This window comes from Diuraphis noxia, unplaced genomic scaffold (genome assembly GCF_037042655.1).
Source record: "Diuraphis noxia isolate RWA-SAM2 unplaced genomic scaffold, SU_Dnox_SAM2 contig0002, whole genome shotgun sequence".
NCBI classification, from domain to species: domain Eukaryota; kingdom Metazoa; phylum Arthropoda; class Insecta; order Hemiptera; family Aphididae; genus Diuraphis; species Diuraphis noxia.
This window is the reverse complement of record NW_028301712.1, coordinates 7,019,828-7,042,524: the sequence shown is the minus strand read 5'-3', so window position 1 is coordinate 7,042,524 and position 22,697 is coordinate 7,019,828. Positions and strand designations below refer to the sequence as shown.

Here is a 22,697-nt window from a genome sequence, read left to right as displayed (position 1 = left end):
AGTACGCTATGGAATCATTTGCGGATATTTACAAAACAATAACTATAAAAAAAAATGTATGAATTTGTTCAGCTTGTATAATGACAAAAAAATTGTATACAAAACCTTGAGAGGAGTGTTCAAAATGAGTGTAAATTGAGGAAAGTGGGTCAGAGTCTCAGTGAATACGAGATTGATCTTCTAATCAATTAATTTATACGCTCGAGGCATTTGCCATTTATTTTTACAAATCAATGCAGTTAATGCATTTTCATAAATTAAATATTATCTAAACTATATCTAGAGTCGACTTGATTCTATATAGGATTATTTTTAGCATTAATTTTTAATAGTAAGGTCAATAATACATACGTTTAGTAGTTAGGTTAGGTTTATAATTAATGGTAACTGCCGTTTAGTAGGTAATTATACCGAAAAAGATTAGTATCTTGATAAAGTGGAAATTTAAAGAATAATTATTACACATTTCCATACCATCATATTATAATATTATATACCAGCGGTCTTTCACTACGAAGTCCACGGGCCATATGATGGCTCTTTAATAAATTTTAACTAAAACTAAAATTTTATATTCTAAAATCCAACATTCTACACTTGAGTAAACAAAATAAAATACTTATATTAAAATCATATATTATTTTAATTATTATACCATTTAAAATGTAACAAGGAACTAGAATCTTTAAACTAGGGCGAAGGGAATAGGTACTCCCAACGAAAATAATTTTAATTTTTGGTCAAGATAATGCACAAATTCAAATTTATTCACTGCAAGCGGTCCTCAAGTAATTTACAAAAATAATTTTGCTCTTCATGAGGTTAGGTTAGGTTAGGTATCTCTACGATGGTCATTTTTGTAATTATTTTCATTCTATAAGTAAATTCGATTTTGAAACAAATATGGTTTTCATACTAGCTACTTTATTATATAATATATTTGACTCGAATACTTAATACGGAATTAATCCAATGATATATTATACATATAGATAATGTCTGCAATGGTCAAACGAAGGGGAAGAGAGAAACTGTTTTCCTCCATGAAGGAACAAAGCATTGTTTATCCTCAAACAAATAAATCAATAAATCTTGACCATTTCCATTCAATAATAGGAATTAAGTATATATTAATAATTAATATTTTATACATATTTTAAGCCATATTATATAAACAAAATAAAAAAATTACCTTAGGTTAATAAGCAATCATAAACAATAAATAAAAACATACGTGTCATATTTTGCAGGCTCATTCAAAGTTATGACATAGTGATGTTATCGACTGTTACTCTTCTTTTAAATTATACGTGGAACACAACATTATAATTCTGGTACTGGCCAACATTTTGAATAAATATTTTAATATTTGAAATATATAATATTATAAATATAAATAATAAATATAATATTTGGAAAATGAACTTAACTTTAGTCTAAAAAAATGTTTGAAAAATGGAATTCATTTTTTGTTTGTGAAAAAAACACCTATTTGAGGAAGAAAATTGATCCATTTTATCAATCAGCTCTTTGATTTATTTTACATTTAGGTAGGTAGATATGAGTCTTTTTTTTTGATTATGTTTTAAAATGTTTCATCATAATGATAGTAGCATATCTATTACTCATAATTTAATAACTTAAAAATACTATTATGTTTTGGTTTCACATAATAAGACAAATATTATAAAACCAACTTATTCATCAAATATTTGTTTGAAAATCAAAAGGCTAATATTTTATTATTTTATTTTTCTAAACATTTTGATAATTAATGGTTATATTAATAATTTAACATTATCAAGTACCTATCTATATGCAATCACAAAATGTGTAGTTTTTTATTTTTTATTTAATATATTAAAATGTTTCAGCATATTATATGTTATTACAAGTTTACAATTGTTTAATTTTACATAATATAATGTTGTATTGGTTGATTATATAATAGGTATAGATATTTTTAAGTAATACAATGTGAAAAGGAATAGAGATAAGATATTATGTTAATTAATTAATTTTAATGTGGATAAGGTTATGGAATAGTGCTATTAGCTGTAAGTGCATTTAAGACTGACGAAAGAAGGGATATAAGGGGACTAATTAGTGAGTTTAAATTTGATATAAAACTTGAGAGAGTGTCGGTGGTTTTGAGTTCCGTGTGTGAATTTTGATCATTTTTGGTAGCTTCAGCGTAAGATTTGGTATTTTGGTAGGGGTTGGAATCAGAGCCCTTGACAGAGTGGACGGTTTTTTTGTAAGCAGCCTTGTAAACTGGGCATCCTTTAAAGTTAGCAGTATGTTCCTTAGTGCAAAGTGCACATTTGGCGGGACTATATCGGTCTTTGGAACACTCGTTCGTACGATGGTTTTCGCCACATTTTACGCATTTAGGTTGGTGGCAGCAGTTATTTCGCGTGTGTCCATAGGATTGACAGTTGTGGCATTGTGGTGGGCCACGTCTTTTTTTGTGTGGTTTCTCAATCAATACCTTAGTATTGAGTAGAAACTTGATGTCGAAGATAAATGTATAGTTTATTTGAGTATAGTTTAATGCATTTCAATTTTCAAAGGAATATCAAAATAATTTATAAAATAAACAAATGGTTTGAATTTTTAGAACAGTCTACCTATAAATATTAAAGCATATTATAGTGTTATATAAAAATATAAAATTAAAATACTCATTGCTATTTCTCAAAAACGACAATTCTTATGAACTTGAAATTTGGAATAATGGTTTCTTTTGTAGTTATCAGTCTAAACTAATAATAAGAAGAGTTTTTAAAAAATTTGAGTTTTATAATTATTGGGCTCACGCAGGAATTTGATTTCGACAAACCAAAATATAACTTTTTTTATAATGTTACATTATAAATGGTTCCCAATGTTCCCATTGGTTTTAGAAAATAAAAATAAATTATTAGGTATAGACTATAGGTAATATATAATTTTACATTTATATTTTATATTTGATCAAAACGACTTAAATGAATGTGTTAAAAATCTGTGCCCCTTGGCCCTTATACATTTAATAGAGTTTAAGTCGTTTAAAAATAAATCAATGGGTATTTAATTTATCACGAGCAACGCCGTGTATGAATGCTGCAGGATCAGCTGAGACCTATTAGAGTATAAAATGTTGGATAAAATAATATTTTAAGTATATTAAATACAATTTATGTGTTAACATCAAGTAAGTATTATTTATCAGTCATCGTCTCATCGTCGTAAGAGTTTTCAATGTCATCCAATAAGAGTACCTATGTCTTAGAACAGTCTTGATCGTAGCTAGACGTCTGGTTTTTTATTTAGGATTTAAGTCCATGGCACATAGGACCAAATTCTAGACTTAGGTAATATTTCGAATACAGACATACAGTATATTCTATCCGGAATACTTTTTTAACATTTAATCACATGTATATATGAATGTCTATACAAAATATTTTATAGTAATACATTATTTTATTTTCTACTATTTTTTGTAGGACAGTAATGTTATTTTTCAATTTTTTAACAACGAGCTATCGATGACGATAAGATATTATTAAGACTTAAGGCTTTCCCTATAATAAGTAATAAACTAATGGGCACCTGTATGCCTATTATACATAAATGAACCTGAACCCCCTTCCTCCAAAAAATAAAAATAAATAAATAAATAGATCCTATAGTTGCGCCACTGAATTTGATTATAATTTATAACTAATAGATAGCCAAATATGTGCATACTATCGATATTATTTAATCTTCATTTATAAAGTCTCAATAAAAAAAAAAAATTGTTACCGAAATCTAATAAAAATTACTTAATATATTAAAAAAAAGTATTCAAAACATATTTAGAATATTCTTCTTTTGAAGTATTCTGAATACTTGGGAATATTATTATCATAGAGTATTCGAATACATATTCTGAATACTTTTTTTCTAAGTATTCCGAATATTTATTCGAAATACTTTTAAAAAGTATTTTACCCAAGTCTGTGAGACTACCATACATTCGTTACACTTCCAAATACGACGATAATAACAGCAATACTGCATATTATATTGCCTATACTTGTCAAAAAGGGTTCTTATAAACATATTTTTTTAAATATAAGGTAATTCAATAATTCAAATGGATAAATAATAATAATAATAATAATTGTGTTTATAAACTTTATTAGGCACCTAGCTATTAATCATTATCAATAATTATTATAAAATATTATTAAACTATTCTTAATAATTATACTATTAAATGTATTAAAATAATGGAATAAAAGGGGAATAATATATTAACTTATAAATATTAATGTATTATCATTGAGTTGAATAAATTATATAGAAAGTAATACATAAAAGATACTATATGTATAAAATAACTAACTACCTACCTATGTAATATTATACTCATTACTTAATGGTATTATTTTTTATAATATTCCAAGTTACAACTGTTTATAAATTAATTTCAACGAACTATGCTTAATAAAATAAAGTTTTAAATAATATATATTATTTATCGTTGTCATAAGAAACTCAATTGGTTTTAAGATGAAAAAAAAATGATATTTTAAAATTCATTGTTAGAATAATTTATCTTCGCTTGTCACGAGATTTTGTATCTTGACTTTGAAGGTACCTACTCGTGAAGTAATTTGAGTTACAGACAAAAAGACAATGGCAATTAGTTGCTTCATTGCTTGATTTAGTGCTGAAATTCGACCCTGTGTTGAAAGCAAATGTTGAAAATTATATTAACAACGAAAGAGGCAGTGTATTTTATTTATCTATTAAAAACAATTTGTGAGGAACATGTTTTTAAAAGTGTTTGAAGTTTGAATAAGTTTTCGATGCAATTATTAAATTGAATTACTTTGATGTTATCGCGTATTATTACTGTTGATTTAACTCCAAATCTTGCTCATATTGACTAGCTTTTATTGTTTGACGTGTTTAAATATGATAATGATACATTGTACTTTGTACAGTATATGAGCGGTTTCTTTGCTTTATTCTCTTTCATATTCACACTAGTAAACTACCATCTAAAGATTCTAATGTATTAACATTTCTCAAATGGAGTAGAATAAAGGGCAGACTATGCAAGCAGGACGATATGAGAGATTCTATGGTGATATAGCCTTATATTTATATTCATGGCCAGGCTGGATATAAAAAATTGAATTTTTTGGTTAAAATTCTTCCTGACCTGAAATATTTTCGCATTCCAGCCCTGAGTAGCATCGATATTTCTAATTTTCGAGCGCAAACTGTGAAACTTATATGATAATAAGCCTATTATATAATATTACTGGTTATTGCCAACGTGTCTAGGTAGTATAAATCATTGACTGCAGACTCGAATAACAGAACTCAATAAGACAATAAATTCACATTTTATGGGCATGTACACAATGAGTGCCATTTTGTAAAACTTGCGATCTACCGCATAACTTAGAATGTAATAACATATGATCTACCATGCAGTAAGTATTATTTTTACTTTACTGATAAAGTTGATGAATTTTTAAATGTTAAAGACAAGTTTACACTTTCAAGTTGATTTTTAATTTGTTTTTGGTCATCATCATTACCAGAATTCTGCAGAATATTACAGAATCAACGATTGGCGCAACTAGACATTTTGAAAAAGAGGGTTACTTTTACGTATCACAAATACCTACATAAAACAATGTTGTTTTATACATACGTGAGTTGTATCGTTCATTATAAATTTAGATACCGGAATTGTATGCATATTCATATTGAGACTATTGAGCGTAGATCCAATACTATTTGGGCGTTTCAAATCAAGCTGATTTCATAGACAAAATTTGATTTCGCATATTGATGCATATTTGAGGGGTTAGAGCTTATAATTCGTACATTTTATACACTTTAAATAGAAAAATAACTTTTTAATCTTTCCTTGATCCTTTTTAAAATAAAAACGAAGATTAATATGCTGATCAATAATTAATTTGAAATTATCACACGAACCCTTTTGATATATAATATATATATATATATATATACTGTTTAACATAGTTTAGTTTTCAACACTGTATTCAAACAACTATATATTATTTATTATTATTTATATTTATTATTATCAACTATACTATTTATAACAACTATATTGCTCCAAGAAAATAAAATAAAAAATAACATCAACATGGTTACAACAAGGGCTTATGGTGGATCTTTGATTGAATCCACTTGACTAAATATACTTGATATTTCGACTTATTTGCAAGATTTTTTACTTTACCTAATATTTTATTATGATTTTTAAAGATATTACATTTCAAAATACAGTTTATTTAAGATATTTTAAATTAATAATACTCTGTAGCTAATATTAAAAATATATACATATAAATATATTAACTTTTATTTTTATTTTAATCCAAATTTTTAATGCATAAACTGCGTATTTTCAATTTTTTAATACATATAAATTATAAGAGCATATTATATTTCTATTTTCATCGTGGATATTTGCATCATATTTATAGCAACTTTTTAGTGCGTATAATTCCGGACTTCGGTGCCCACTTAAAATCAATGGCTGTATCTATAATAGCCGTGACGCCGTGTGAAAAACGAAAAATCGACATTATTTAATATCACATTATCACATCATAATATTGTTCTGTAACATTGATAGTTGCCAGTAGTCGGCACTGATAACGCGAATGTGGACTACCGTCATTTAACACTGATTAGTGTCTAGAGATTATTCCGGACAAATAGACTAGATTGCCTATATTTCATAATAGTATAATGTATAATATCTATTGAGAGTCAAAACTAAGTACAAAACATAAAGCAATTAAAATTTTCAAATGTTTTTCAATTTTAAATCAATAAGCAAATTAACATTTTAATATGGAGTCTACTTTTAATGTTAATGAATCAAATAGGAATAATATTTATATTAGTAAGTTTGTTAATGAAGTAAGTGTCTTTGATGTATACCTAATAGTCCTAATATATACTTGATTTTTTAATTATAATAAATTACATCATAATTTTATAGCACCCAATATTAAAATCATTCATTGCTGGTTCTACATCTGGATTATTCTCTACAGTTTTATTTCAACCGTTTGATGTTGTCAAGACAGTCTTACAAAACCCTAGAAAGTAACTGAAGCTGAACTGTTAAAAATAATAATATTTTTGCAATATATTTTAATCGGCATTGTATTATTAGTGACCGTAAATTAGGAATAATCAATGCCACAAAGTCAGTTTGGCAGCAAGAATCTTATTATGGATTTTGGAGGGGATTGTCTCCAGTAAGTACCTACCAATATATGTATTTTATATTTTATTAAATGCGTCTATATTTTACTTAATTTACTCTTTTATATTTAAAATATCCTTCCCTGTGGAAATCAATACAATATTGAAGTATTTTAAAATAATTATTGGTGATTTAATTGAATTTTAAATTATAATTTAAATAATATATAACAATAATACCAAAGTAACAACTTTCAATCAATGACAAAAACTTATAAATTTTGGTTGATAAAAAAATATTATTTTATCACTTAATAAATAATGATTTAAACAAAAAAAAAAACAATATTAAAATTATATTATTATGTAGATACTTATTTTAAACATAAGTAAGGTGTTAAAACTTTGTAGTGTGTTTAAGAATATGGCCAATATAGTTCAACGTTTATATTAATAATCTTCTTACTATTGTTAATAATACATTCCTTGCCTAGTGTAACTCTTCTGATTATCAGCCATCAACGGAACTCAAAAACATATTTGAGCTTATAATTTTTGGAATTGATACTCTCATCGTTTAAATTGGGAATCACTTTTAGCTGTTAAATACCAGCTATTAGGAATTGTATGGCTAAAACTCAAATGGCATGCATTTTTTTTAAGGTATCCTTAGACAACATATATTACAGGCTGCCATAAAAGAATTTTCACACTAAACTAAAAAATTTAAACTTCACCAAATATGTGTTACTTGAGGTGTAGATTGTTGTGACGCTGTATTATTGTTTCAACAAATCCAACCAACTGTTTGCATTTTTTGATGCATTGTATTCAATATGTCTTTGGAAGGATTCAGATACTTTCAGTTTAGCAAATAAAATTAGTACTGCAATGAAATATTTCCAAGTTCTGAACATAAATGAATAAATGATAGTAAATTACGAGTAAAAATATTGGGAATGAGTTTTATAATAACTAAATTTCTTCAAAAAGAAATTATTAATTTAAAATCAACTTTGGATGTTGCATCAAACATTTAACATCAAATTCATTAAATTATAGAAAATAATAATGAAGAATTTCACATATTGTTGCTAATATTAATTTTCTTTGTAAAAATAATTGTATAATTAAGAGTAAGACAAATAGACAAAATTAGAATTCAACCATAAGAAATTCCATCAGGTGTTGATAAAAATTCCCTTTTTGTATAACTTCTAAATACAATTTTTATTAATTAATACCTTCCACCAAGTATATTGTTTATGTCACTGGACATAAATGAATTTATTTCCATAACAGATGACAGAATCCTTTGTTTAAAAAAAATTTACTCGTTAACCAAATTATTGTATTGTAGATTTGTATAAATGCAACAAATATACTTTAAAAAAAAAATACTTGTAATAAATAATAACATTTGTAAGATATAACTCTTATAAAAAAAAATTAGAATTTGTATTGTAATATTATATTTATTAAATTAATAAGTATTCAATTGTATTTTAATAAAACATGTTATCTCAAGTAACGTGTCTACAATAATAATAACTATAATTTTGACAACATAAATTTAGGACCTGGGGGCAACTTTGAGACATCTCCAATAAATTAAATTTTTCAGGAAGAACAGAACATATCCAGATATGTCTGATTGTTGCAACAATCAACGTGTTTTTTTTTTCTGATACATAATAATATTAGTCGAAAAAGTGATTTTGACTAAATTATGGAGATATCTCGTTTTTTTCTCCAGGTCTTTAATTGTATATTTAATGTTAATTAACTATTATAATTCCCGGAAATTTGGGGGAGTGAAGGGATGGAGCCGCCCTTGAGTTAGTAATTACTGGATAAAATCATATCTTTTCCCCCTCCACCCCTATGGCAAAAATCTAAATACACTACGAGTTATAATTTGTAATCTGTCGGAACAATGAATTATGAATATACGTTGAAAATAGCATATCTGCAACAGGCGCCATGCAGTGTTTCCGAGTGTTTCTGATGTTTGTCAATATTATTTTATATTAGATATATAATATTACACTCATTATTTAATAATTTACAATAGCCATAGTTCAATACTTCAAAACGGAGGGCTTGGTCTGGTTGGCATGGTCGTAATCGTAAACACTAAACTCGTTAATCGGTTAATTTTATGATTTACGATTATTAATAATTTAATTTAACGGATTAGCTTATACAGTCTTATATTATGTAAATATGTTCGATAATTTTTATCATGCAAATACTACGCAGCACAATATAATATTATGTTTATTGTTTTTCATATTTAGATTTTAGATGTTAAAAGGATGTTAGCGCACTATATTATGTTTTCTCTCTCTCTGGCCCACACTCAACTTGGACAAAACGCATTAATGCAAAATCATTTTTTTATGTTTTTAAGTAATCTTAGAGTAAAATCACCCATTACAAAAAAGATAGAGGTTAATGTTTTTGAGGGAATGACATATTGATTTGTCTAAAAATTGTCTCAAAACAATTTAAACATCATTTAAATGTACAACATTTTTTTGTTTAGGTACTTTGAAAAAGTCGAATACAAAATCAATTAACAATAAAATAAGATATCGACATGTCATTCCCTCAAAAATATTATTCATTATCTTTTTTGTAATGGGTGATTTTACTCTAAGATTACTTAAAAACATGAAACAAAATTATTCAACGTAAATGCGTTTTGTCTATGTTGCGCGTGGGCTAGCGAGAGAAAACAAATAGAGCGCTGACAATATTCTCTTAATAATTTCTAGTCGGTACCTACGTATAGTTTATACGTTATACCTTTAAACTTAAATATTTGGCACATACTCGTGTGTGATTTTTAGACGGCCTTTCGGCTGTCTAGCTGCCTCTCTCCCATGCACGTTGCTTGATTATTTTAAATCAACGTTATAGCACGAGCACGGAATAGATTAAATTTAATCTATTCCGTGGTTATTGTGCTTAGTTGGTACACCGTACACAGACTTCTATAATAATAGTAAGTATAGAAGTCTGTGAGTTGGTATAATATTAATTACGGTAATCAGTCAAGGTATACAAATTTAAAAATTTTGAAAAGCGTTTCTAGGAATTATTATAACAAACACTATAAAATATGTCCTTATATATAGTCAAATATGAAATAATATAAATTAAAATGTAAGACAATCCAATTAGGTACGTATATTACATTATTTTCTAATAAAATTAGCAATACCATATTATTTTAAACAATTTGGAATAAACCTATATACGTATAATATGGACATTTTAACCTAGATTTCTTGTTACTACTTTTTAAGGTCACTATATTGACTTGTTAAATTTCACAATTTCTCACCAATTATACACATTTCCCAATCTCCAGACCCCAACAGTGGAAAAAAGGGTGAGAAGCGGAAACTCCAATTATTGCGTTGATAGTCAAATATCGTATTACCAATCAACTTTTGTAGAATATGACGTTTTATTACATTTTATACCGTATTTTCGACTGTATTTAATGCATTTTATGATAATAACTTATACCAATGCGTCACCAAAAGGCTCTTAACAATTGAAGTTTTAAATTTTAAATTTTTATTACCTATTACCCAAAAATACCAACTACCGACATCTAATTTGTTACCAGAAACAGTCAAACCGCTCCAAAAGTCAAAAGGACACGACCAAAAAAAAATGCACGCCACTTTAAAATCGCTTCGTTCTGAATCTAACATAATTATAAATCTATATAAATATTATGAATAGTAAATATATCTTTCTAAAATATTAAACGTAATAAGTAGGGCTGTCTATTTCTATACACTTTGAATGGCAAAGTTTTTATATTTTTAGTCTCTTGTACGCAATATTCCAGGAATTGCCATTCATATATCACTTACTCAGTTAATATATTCATATCTTACAAAAAACAATCAGACTTCTATGGTGAAGTCCGGGATTGCTGGATTTAGTGCACGATGTATTACTGTTTCTGTATTAATGCCTGTCACTGTTTTAAAAACTAGAATAGAAGTAAGTAAGTAACTTGCGTACGTATATGAATTTTAATTATATTTATCGAATATACTTCTAACTGAAGTTGATTATTCTAAAACTAAAACCTAGGCATTTATTTTCAGAGTGGTCAATTTAGTTATACGACTTTAATCCGTGGCCTATCTGAGATGTATAGGTTGGAAGGTTGGAAGGTATTATGTCGCGGATGGACTCCAACAATTTTACGAGATGCTCCATTTTCTGCATTATATTTTATGTTTTTTATCAAACTAAAAAATATTAGATTATTAGAAGGCAAGTATTACAATATTAAATGTAGTAAAAAGTTTTTTAAATGTCTTTGTATTAAGATCTTGTATAGTATCAGGATTTTCCCATTTCATGTATTTGAAAATGTTTTGTAGGTCGCACATTGGACCGGTGCCTAATTTACAATTTTTTTATAATTTTTATAGATTTTCAAAGTTTAAATTTCAAACACTCATAGACAAAAAAAAAATTGGTCCAGTATAATTTCTGATAATTTTAGATTATTATAAGAAAAACTTATGATTTATCTTGAATACCCTGAATTACATTTTCAATCATAATCAGAAAAAAATGTATCCCACCCCGCCCCGCCCTCATCACACACAAAAGTAAAAAAATGTTAGTTATACCATTTTACTGTGCTGTTTCTTTTTTTTTACACCATGAAAAAATAATTCAAATCAAAAATTAATTTATATTTTAAATAATGATATTATTTTGTTCAATTAGAACTAGACAACAAGCAACCAACTTATGTTTTTGGATGTGGACTTCTAGCCGGAGGATTAGCATCCTGTTTAACTCAACCATTTGATGTAATAAAAACTAGTCAGCAACTATCAAAAGAAAAACTTCTTTTAATTGATGCCATTATTTTAATTAAACAAGTAAGAATGTACTTGTTTGGAATTAATTACAAGCAGTTCAAAACTATTTACTTGTTTTCAGAAATATGGAATACTTGGCTATTTTAAAGGACTGTCTCTTAGGGTTTTAAGACGATCTTTAATGGCTGCGTTGACTTGGACTGTGTACGAACAATTATCTTAGATGATTAATCTACATTATAATATTTTTCATTTAAGTAATAATGTGTCTTATATTTATAAATATAATCTTATTGAATACATTTTACAAATCTTTAAAAATAATGGTCTAATATTGCCATACCATCCTTTTTCGAATTTAAATAAGGAAGCATTCAAATAAAGATTAGAAACTTAAAAATTATTTTTAATATATTACACACAAAGCACATATGCTTATTAAAATGCTATTACAGATTTTATATTATAACAATAAATATTTAAAAAAAATTGTTTAACTGTAATCCTAATATAAAAATTTAACTACATAGACTGATATTTTTTGCAATATAATGTATAGGAGACTAGGAGAGTACATTTGTAAGTTTTCTAGTCGCCCTAGCAATAGATTTTTTAATGTTAAGTATAATTTTGTAGGTTATTTAATTTAGTGTAATTTTTAATTGGTTTAATTGGTTTATTAATTTATAAACTGTAGTTTTTATATTATTTATATTATATATGAGGTATTAGTTGTGTAAATCATTTGTTATCATTTAAATGTTAAATTATAATACAATGTATTTTAACCAATTATAATATATTATGGTTCATATGGATACTAAGAAAAAATATTCATAGTATTAAATTTATAAAAAAAATGGAAAAACTTATGCTTGTATTGATACAACTAATTGTATTGAAGACAGTGATAATCATATACTTAATTCATTTTATAACAAATGTGAATGTCATAATATTCAATACTTCAATTCCATCAGATACAGGCTTACATTTAAGACACTAATAATAAATAATCACCTTACCCATCGTAGAATACTATTATATAATTTGTTACACTTAATAGAAATATAAATAATAATAATATTACTGATTCGTCATTTAAGAGTTTTGACATATTATACATATAGTTTGTAAATCTAAGTACCTAAAAATTGTCTAAAATAAATGACTTAACAAAATTGTTTAAAATGAAAAAAAAATAGGATCATTTTCTCATAATTTCACTTTTTAATATCGGACTTTGGCATATAAAAATATTAAAAAGTGGCAAATTATGCCTTGTCATTGCTCCTCTAGATTGTTAAGGTAGTTGCCTATTTTACTCCCTTGAAACGTTTATGAACACAAATTAATTTGTAACACCGATATATGTGCCTAACTAATAACTGGACACCGATTAACACTATTGTCTAGTTTTTAGTTAGAAATATTAAATTATTTAGATTTTAGATTATATAATATTTGAATATTCGCACATATTATTTCAAATCTCCATTTGTTCATTAATGCTATTATCAAATACGATAAACAATATAATGTTTTATGAACGTTTTAATTGTAGGTATTAATTAATTGTAATTCAAAACATAATATTACTCATATATTTTAATTTTTCATAATATTTATACAACACAAGTTAAAATCTAAAATTATAACATACAAGTTGAGTTAGCAAGTAATAACTACGCCTACACTGTTAACTTATGAAGTTATCAGTGTTGGGTAGTAACGTAACGAAAGTAACACGTTACTGTAACGGTGTTACTTTGCTTATAACCCATTACGTAATTTGATTAGAATTATTTCCAAGTAACGAAAATGTAATGGATATTACTTTTGATAAGTAATTTCTATTGAATAACGCGTTACAGTTTTGAATTATTAAGTACCTACCTTTTGCGAATTGAAAATAAAATATGTCTATAATGCAGGTATTATTATGTTTACCAATCTAGTATGTATACTATGTATATTTATTAAAGCACCTTATACAGCTGATCTCACAATTTTGAATTCAATGACATTAGTTAAGAATATTTTTATTAAATACAACACAGCTTTACCATCAAGTGCTTCTGTAGAGCGATTATTTGGTTTCAGGTGTTTCAGGGGATATTTGTCCTAAAAAAAGGTCGCGTATGATTGACAAAAATTTTGAAGATACCTACACATGTGTAAAGTTAATTTAAAACATAAATAAATATAAAATAATAATATTGTATTATATTGATTATAGTATATTGATTTCTTTTTCAAATTACATCTATTTACTATAGGTAATAATGTATTTCTAGTAACATTATTGCCAGGCGCAATGATAATATTGTTAAAATATATTTAAAAATATTTTTATTATTTTGTAACGAGAAAGTAATGAGTTACTTTTCAATTTGAAAAGTAAAGTAATTGTATTACAATTTTATTAGAGTAACGAATAAAGTAACTTTATTACTTTTTAAAAGTAATTTACCCAACACTGGAAGTTATTTACTGTTAATTGACAAAAAATTAACATATAACCATATAAGTACAAAATACTTATTGTCATTTACAATGAACGTAAATAATATTTGTATTGAATATTGATATTTGAAAATGGTGACAATTATCATCATATTTTAAAGAGTAAAATTAGATAATTCAATAGCCATCTCGGGGGGGGGGGGGTAGTATTTGGTATTAGGAAAGTTTTTAATTTTGAACATTTTAGTAAACAAAACAAATGACAAAGTAAAACATTGTTATTTGGTAAAACGATACCTAATTTTGTGTGGGTTCAGGGTTGATCATATGAAATTTTTTATCAATTCATGTTATCACTTAAATTTTCAAAATACAACAAATTATTAACTAACAAAAATTTATAATAGTAGTACTGTAGTAGAGATTAAAAGATTGAGAAAAAAATTAAGACATTAAGCGACCAAAAGACCAAATAAAATCTTTTTCGAAAATAATTATTTGACATTGACACAGGTTTATGGGATTTTTGTACAATAGATTTTTGAAATGTTTACCAGACATATTACTGCAGTTGTTGGTATTTCAAGTTTTTGCCTTGGAATATGGATTGATAGAAAATTTAGGGAACTGAACACATTGCAAAGAATACCAGGATTTAAAATATTTGATGCAGTTTACGCTGATGGCATTGTGACCAATAATCAAGAACTAATTGTTAATAATGAACAGCGAATATCTCAGGTAAAATATACATATTTTGTAACATTTAATAATCATTTTTATTATTTACCATAAAGTGTTCTAGTATGTAAATATTTTTATTTCAATTTTAATTACCAATGATCATTTTGTATACTTATGTATATATTTTTAGATTATGAGATATGGATTTCCAAGTTTGGATAATGTACGTTCGTATAAGAATTTTGTTCTGTCTTATGATCAAAGGAATCGTATACCCCATTGGGTTCTAGAACATCTCACACCAGAAAGCATACAATATAATCCTAATGTAGATAGAGCGTCATGTGAATTTTATGAAGATAATTCATTTCATGAGTTTTTTCGGTTATTTTTATATTAATATTATCTTATAACATAAAGTGGGTATAAATTTAAAAAATGTATATTTTAGAGCTACAAACAAAGATTATAAAAATAGTGGTTTTGACCGTGGACATCTAGCAGCAGCTGGAAATCATAAAGCTAGTCAAGAATTAATAAAACAAACATTTGTCTTATCAAATATTGCTCCGCAAGTTGGTAAAGGATTCAACCGATCAGCTTGGAATAACTTAGAAAAATATGTTAGAAAAAAAGCAAAATATAGTAAAAATACATATGTTTGTTCAGGTCCACTTTTTTTGCCCAAGTAGGATATTATAAAATTTCCATTTTAAATTATTAATACAAATGTATTATTTACTTATACACTTAATTAAAACCAAAATATTTGTAGAAAAGGAGATGATGGAAAATTATGGATCAAATATCAAGTAATTGGTGACAATCATGTTGCTGTTCCTACTCATTTTTATAAAATTATTGTTATTGAGAGTTTAGACTCTAAATTTTATTTAGAATGTTATATAATGCCAAATCAAGTGATTCCTGATGACATACCATTAAAAGACTTTCAAGTAATTTATACATTTATATTAAATTTAGTGTTTGAAAATAAATAAATAGCAGTGTTGAGTAGTACTAAACTGCGAATTCGAATCATATTAAGCGCAACTATTTAAGTGTGCATTACTAGTTATAAATTATAAATATAAATTATTATATATTTCAGATGCCTTTGGAAGTAATTGAACGTGCATCAGGATTACAATTTTTTAAACGTTTAACACTTGATAAATTTACAAACCTTAATTAATAATTACTAATTAGAATTGAAATAACTTAGTATTTAACATGTTACACACATAATTATGTGGAGTTTAAATATATTAATTATACAAATCATTATAAAATTAATATTTTTATCTATATTACAACTGTTATACTTCTATCACGGATTATAATCTGTGCTTCTATAGGGAGTTCTATCAGCTGTTACAGATGTTAGTTATCCTTTACTTATCATATTAGATATGTTGTGTTTGTCAAATGACACCCAAAATATATTTTCTGTCTACTACTTAGCGCAATCTCATCAAGTGCTTCTCATGGACTTTTTATAATATTTTAATTCAAAAGCGAGTTATGAGTATTTTAAAATTGTAAATCGTTTGTAAATCTTAAAATAAATATAACTCCTTTTAAAATTAATATATATTTAATAGTCATGTTACCACATATTATTATTCATTTATTCCTGAGCACAGAAAAATCATGTTCTACTATAAAAAAATAGAGTCCATGACTTTAGAATTTAAACCACGTACCATAATCATGAATATAATCTTAAGTCTAAGAGACTTGAAATAAGAATATAAGATTGAAAAAAAAAATTTAATTAATTAATAAAATAAATTATCTATAAACCTACTGCAGGGTAGTAACTAGTAGGTACTAGGTACTAGAGTGCCTTGATATGCAGGTAGTACAAGGCCAAGGTTAATATAAATAGATAATTATTATATATTATATAATATCTATTTATATTAACCTTGGTACTACTCATAGACCTTATACTCATAAGTATAAGGTCTATGGTACTACTCTACAATAACAGCTCATGATCATAAATATTGTTGTCTGATTAACAGTATCAAACGATAATAATAATTGTAATAACTTTACTCTGTGTTCGTCGGTCGATGAAAATCAGTGACGCAATCACGCAGCCAGTTGCCAGTCTGACGTCTGTTAGGACAGGTGGCATTGGGGCTTATAACAGTCATAACATCACTTGAAATTTTGGATTTTCGTTACCTGTATGATATCTAATATCATATTTATATATTGTAAAAATTTAACTCCCCCTCCCCCATCACGAAGAAATTATGGAATTATTATTTTCAAGTTGCGCCACTGGTGACAATAACAATAACACAATAAATAATATTACTATCAAAATATACAATACGACAAAATAAATAGGTATGTCAGCAATATGCTAGTTTGCAACTATTACCGCGCAAATATGGCTGCCGACGTTCGCCTCTTCTCATTGGACTAAATACTACTTGTGATAACGTAATAGCGCGATACTTTCGTACTGATACAATAATAATTGATAATAGGCGAACGACGTACGCCATTTTGTGCGTATCACTAAGTTGCTGACATACCTATTTATTTGGCATGCAATAATATATACAGTAATATCGTCTGAATCAGACATCAGATGTCCGTTCTTAGTATTCTTATCATAGGCTAAGTTCTTGCCCTATGGGCTATGATTCTTAAACAGTTAAACTAGATACTTTGTATTTTGTCAATACGCAACAGTTTACATATTTTGTATTAAATTACATCAATATATACAACGTTGTGGGTTCACAGTACAACGTTATTCGGCCATTCGGTGTATCATCGAAAGAAATGATCAAAAATGATAAAAGGTAGGCAATATTAACTTATGAAAAGATTTGAAAGATTTATCGTAAATCCTCATGAATAAATGTACATACATGTTGCAGAAAATACTGAAGTTATAAAACCACCTGAAAAAGTTGATGACTTTTTGTTGTCACTGTTTAAGGCATTGTACAGACAGAAATCTAAAGATGATCGTAAAATAGTGGAAAAAAAAGTAACCATTTTTCAATTATAATTGTTTCTTGTTCTTTTTATGACAAAAGACAAAACCAAATGATAATTACTAAATAATACATAGCTTTTTAAAATTAAAATATTGATGATGTTTATTCTTATTTAAACTAAAAATTATAATCAATTGGGTAGTTTTATCAAAAACCTTATTTTATCTAAAAAAACCTATCTTTATACAAAATTAATTATTTGTATCATGTGATGATTTTACTTGAAGCATAGTTGTTTGGAAAATTATAACAAGATATATTTTCTGCACTAGAACCTATTTTTAATCTATGGCCACAGTTACAGACTATTTGATTGTAAACTATCTCCTTTTAATTAAATAATTTTTGCTTGTATATTAGATTATATTTTATGTATATATATTATTTTATTTGAAAATATAATCATACTTTTATAAACAACTTAATTCTATAAAGTTATTTTTGATGTGACTTTCAATGTGAAATATGAAACAATGAAAGTGTAGATTTGAGCTTTCATTGGTTAGAAAATATTAGAAAATAGTCAGTTGTCATACTGTATCCAATATTAAAGTCAGAGGTTGCCCTTGATTTATAGCAAATGTTTAAGAATCACTATAAAGCCATTTAATGTGTATTTTTTAGGTGCTCTAGGACTTACATAATTACAAACACAGTGCAATCATTTTGTGTTTGTTCAAACAACTAGTATATTTCAAAATAAATTTGAACTATACAGTCTTAATGTTGAATGCTAGAAATATTATTATATTTAATTATATTTAAACAATTCAATATAATAATCTTGATTGATATTCTTGGAATCTTGTTGTATGCGTCTACTATGTCGACAATTGCATCTATTAAACTTTATTCTTAACAAATTTGTCAAATATATTAATTGTTAGCTGAAAATCGTAATTTAAATATTAAATCAGAGACCAGTGGAAAATACTATCATACATTTTTAAAACGAAATAGACTTTCTTCAAATTAATACTCATCTTGTGAATATTGTGACTATCTTAAAAAAATAAATATTTCCACTTGAAAAGTTTCTGGGGAGCTTTTAAACATTTTATGTATAAAAAGTAATGTATGGTATCATCATCTTTGCTGCCATGATATTTAGCTGAACTCCAGAACAATAGTAGCGTTTGTAAAATGATAAATAGTTCAGTGGCGGTTTTTCTGGGGGTCCAGGGGGTCTGGATCCCCCCCCCCCAGATCCCGAGTCAAGGCTGTAATTCATTATTCGCTCAAGGCGCTTGGGGTTTGACAGTAATTTTTTTTATAGCTATTACAATTTTTATATGCGGATATAGGTACGCTTATATCTAATATATCTTAAATGCTATGTTTTTTTTTTATATAAGAATTAAAGGGTTAACCTTTTTTGTTTTATATATTATGAGATAATGTTAAAGGAAAAATTTCAAAAAACCGCCACTGGAAATACAACATTTAAATGTTTTTATTTTATACATACGTAATGTTAATTATGTAAAAAAAGCTGGACATGTTGAGTGATAAATTTATTGATATGTATTAAAATATAAAAAACATGTCGTTGACTGCATATGACAAGTATACCTCATGATTTTCTATAAAGGTGGTTGTACGGAGGTTGCCTCCAACTATGACTGAAGAAAGATTTCTGAATGAAGTGTCTCCTCTGCCTGAATACAATTACATGTATTTTATACCTGGTGATACACATGCAGCACCATTCCATCATTCAAGGGTGTACATAAATTTTCTTAAAGAAGACGATATGTATAGGTTTACCGACAAATTTGATGGCTACGTATTTGTTGATGACACTGGTAATAAATTCTTTTTATTATGAGTTGATGAAATTAACTTTTTAAACTTTTGAAGGTGACGAATACCCAGCTACTGTTGAACTAGCACCTTACCAGAGGATACCAAAAAAGAAATTAGATAAAGATGCAAATTGGGGTAAGATACACGAAAACCCAGTATTCTTAGAGTTTAAACGTAATTTTGAACAGAAGACTATCGATACCACATTAAAAACTACTCAACACTTTTTTGAATCAGCTGAAGGTAAAGTAAAAAAATGATTTGACATTTTTATGTATTTATTGAATAATGTATGATGTTTGATAATGTTGAGTATAATTTTACTTTCTTAGATAAAACTCAAGAACAGGACTTAAGTACACCATTACTCGAATATTTAGCAAAGCAGAATGATAGGCAACGTGTGCGAGTAAATCAAAAAGATGAACGTCGTAAAAAAGTATTTATTAGAAAACAAGAAAAAGAAGAGGTTTGGAGAAATAAAAAAGTTGAAAAAGAAATTTTCATTAAACCCAAACCAATTACCAAAACCAGCATAATCAGTAGAAGAGTAATTGATGAAAAACCAATGAAAGATACTAGCCAAAAGTATGCAGATTTAATTTTAATTAAAAATTTTTTTTTTCATTGGGTTGCACGAAATTTTTATTCTAGACTTTGAGTAACGTTAATTCAAATCTTATATCAAGTTGATCGAAGAAAATGTTAGATTTTTGATGGCTAGGTGTATAATACCCTTTAAAATGTTAATTATATAATTGGTTTTATGGCAGAATATAATTGTTGATATTACTGTACCATAATTTGTCTCAAAATAGAACAATAAGTTAGTCAACCAACTTTTGTTAGTTCTATTATTTTCCACTAACAACCCGGTGTTAGCATGATCTGTAGTTCTAGACACATCAGTCATATTATTTATGATATGCAATAAGTGATTGTTCTCTTTGAGACGAGAGTCAAGTAGAAATTTTCATTAATTTATCATATTATCATATTTAAACTCAGTGAAGCTCTAAAAATTGGTAAAATTAAAAAAAATGCTCTTCAAACTATAAAATAACTCGATATGCCAAAATATGCACCATTAACTTTTAATATTTTCCCCCTAGTATCATGAAAGTGATTTCAAATTTATTTAATATTGAGCAATAAATCTTATAGCTCAAAAAAAAAAACATGTTAATAATAATAATATTTAATAATTGCTAAGCCTTTATTATTACATTTAGTGGTTAGTTTATTCAACTGATTACTTTGTTCATACCTCATCTTCATGGATTATCATTTCTACATTCCTACTTGTGATTTTGTAAAAAATCCCCAGAATGAATAAAAATCGTATAAATATTTACAAGATGTGCCACATTCTGTGTTTATGCCTATGTATTTAACTTGACCTCTGCTCATAATATGAATGAATTTATTATAATTGATTAAAATATGTAATTAATCTTGAGAAACCACAATGTTTAAAATTAATATTTATATATATTATAACAAAATTATATTATTACTTTATAGTACAATAGTATTAATTTTTTTTTTTTTTTTTATAGAAAAATTTTGAAAAGTCATAAAGATGACTCTGGATTAATTGTTGAAAAAAACAAACACTGTGATGAAAGTCACAAAGTTAAGAATGAAGACATAACTAAAGTTGATGAAGTAAAAAAAATAGAAATTAAAATTAAAACAGTTAAGCTGAATAGTTCACACAAATGTTTTGATAATGATATAAAAGAAGACAATACTTCTAAACCTGAAAAAAATAATGTGGACATGTCTAAAGAAGTTAATGATATAAAAAAGAAATCTGATACATTGAAACCGGGAAATTCAGAAAACAAAACCAGTGTATTATCAAAACATAGTAAATGGCAAGACGATAAAGAAACAGTTGAAACTAATGAAACTGAAAACCATAAAAAGCATCGATCTGATACGGATAAAAGGTTTTCTTATAATAAACGAATAGATAATCGCCGTCAAGAATCCAAGACTGATCGCCGCATTAGAAATAAGGATCGCCCAGCTATAGAAATTTATAGGCCAGGGATGGGTAGATTGAGTAAGTTAAAAGCAGAGAATGATAGTATTGAACCAGAAGCTCAAAAATAATAGTTCAAAATTAAATTATACTTAAGAAATAAATAATTCACATTCTTCTTGTATTTGATTTTTAAGCTATTCCTCTATAATTTTCATATAACAAAATTTTGTAATGTACATTTTTTTAGTAAAATTAAACATATATGAATCATAATAAATCATTTTCGAATTGTTTTATTAACTAATGACTTACGAGTATTATATTTAGGGGAATTGCATTGGAACAAGGGACGGTTGCATAAGTTATAACTATAACATAAATTCCACCTAGTGATTTAGTAGACAAATTTAGAAAAAACATATTTGAAATGAATAAGTACAAAAAAATTATGCGTACAAAAATATCTTTTTAATTATTCAATTTTATAATTGTAGACAATCCATAATGGTTTCTGGTTTCATCTTTCTTTTTTAAGTCTAGGTTGTACCATATTTCAATAATGTTTTTTATTAAATTTAATTTTACGATAAGGTTTTGCCATCT

The 22,697-nt window shown here is 26.4% G+C and overlaps 3 protein-coding genes across 3 annotated transcripts; all 3 read left to right on the top strand.

The window, feature by feature from the left end:
- The first annotated feature begins 6,683 nt into the window (after window positions 1–6,683).
- Window positions 6,684–13,221, top strand: LOC107166065 (mitochondrial glycine transporter-like). The gene is made up of 7 exons (XM_089220476.1): window positions 6,684–6,954; window positions 7,037–7,143; window positions 7,214–7,298; window positions 11,095–11,274; window positions 11,382–11,553; window positions 12,019–12,176; window positions 12,238–13,221. The coding sequence occupies exons 1-7, from the start codon at window positions 6,886–6,888 to the stop codon at window positions 12,337–12,339; spliced, it is 873 nt and encodes a 290-aa protein (XP_089076602.1). The 5' UTR covers window positions 6,684–6,885; the 3' UTR covers window positions 12,340–13,221.
- A 1,703-nt stretch (window positions 13,222–14,924) lies between these two features.
- On the top strand, window positions 14,925–16,562 carry EndoG (endonuclease G, mitochondrial). Its single transcript, XM_015522729.2, has 5 exons — window positions 14,925–15,323; window positions 15,457–15,650; window positions 15,718–15,954; window positions 16,042–16,222; window positions 16,378–16,562. The coding sequence occupies exons 1-5, from the start codon at window positions 15,129–15,131 to the stop codon at window positions 16,459–16,461; spliced, it is 891 nt and encodes a 296-aa protein (XP_015378215.2). The 5' UTR covers window positions 14,925–15,128; the 3' UTR covers window positions 16,462–16,562.
- A 1,262-nt stretch (window positions 16,563–17,824) lies between these two features.
- Upf3 (UPF3 regulator of nonsense mediated mRNA decay) lies at window positions 17,825–22,371 on the top strand. Its single transcript, XM_089220542.1, has 6 exons — window positions 17,825–18,094; window positions 18,173–18,285; window positions 19,887–20,100; window positions 20,156–20,344; window positions 20,434–20,689; window positions 21,661–22,371. The coding sequence occupies exons 1-6, from the start codon at window positions 18,085–18,087 to the stop codon at window positions 22,220–22,222; spliced, it is 1,344 nt and encodes a 447-aa protein (XP_089076668.1). The 5' UTR covers window positions 17,825–18,084; the 3' UTR covers window positions 22,223–22,371.
- Window positions 22,372–22,697: the final 326 nt, after the last annotated feature.

Bases quoted from the DNA above. Each gene is read 5' to 3' on its own strand.
- LOC107166065 (XM_089220476.1), top strand. From the start codon at position 6,886: ATGGAGTCTACTTTTAATGTTAATGAATCAAATAGGAATAATATTTAT. The intron at 7,299-11,094 runs GTAAGTACCTAC...TTATATTTTTAG, and splicing joins TTTGGAGGGGATTGTCTCCA to TCTCTTGTACGCAATATTCC. The intron at 11,275-11,381 runs GTAAGTAAGTAA...ATTTATTTTCAG, and splicing joins TTTTAAAAACTAGAATAGAA to AGTGGTCAATTTAGTTATAC.
- EndoG (XM_015522729.2), top strand. From the start codon at position 15,129: ATGTTTACCAGACATATTACTGCAGTTGTTGGTATTTCAAGTTTTTGC. The intron at 15,324-15,456 runs GTAAAATATACA...ATATATTTTTAG, and splicing joins ATGAACAGCGAATATCTCAG to ATTATGAGATATGGATTTCC. The intron at 15,955-16,041 runs GTAGGATATTAT...AAATATTTGTAG, and splicing joins GGTCCACTTTTTTTGCCCAA to AAAAGGAGATGATGGAAAAT.
- Upf3 (XM_089220542.1), top strand. The intron at 20,345-20,433 runs GTAAAGTAAAAA...TTACTTTCTTAG, and splicing joins CTTTTTTGAATCAGCTGAAG to ATAAAACTCAAGAACAGGAC. The intron at 20,690-21,660 runs GTATGCAGATTT...TTTTTTTTATAG, and splicing joins ATGAAAGATACTAGCCAAAA to AAAAATTTTGAAAAGTCATA.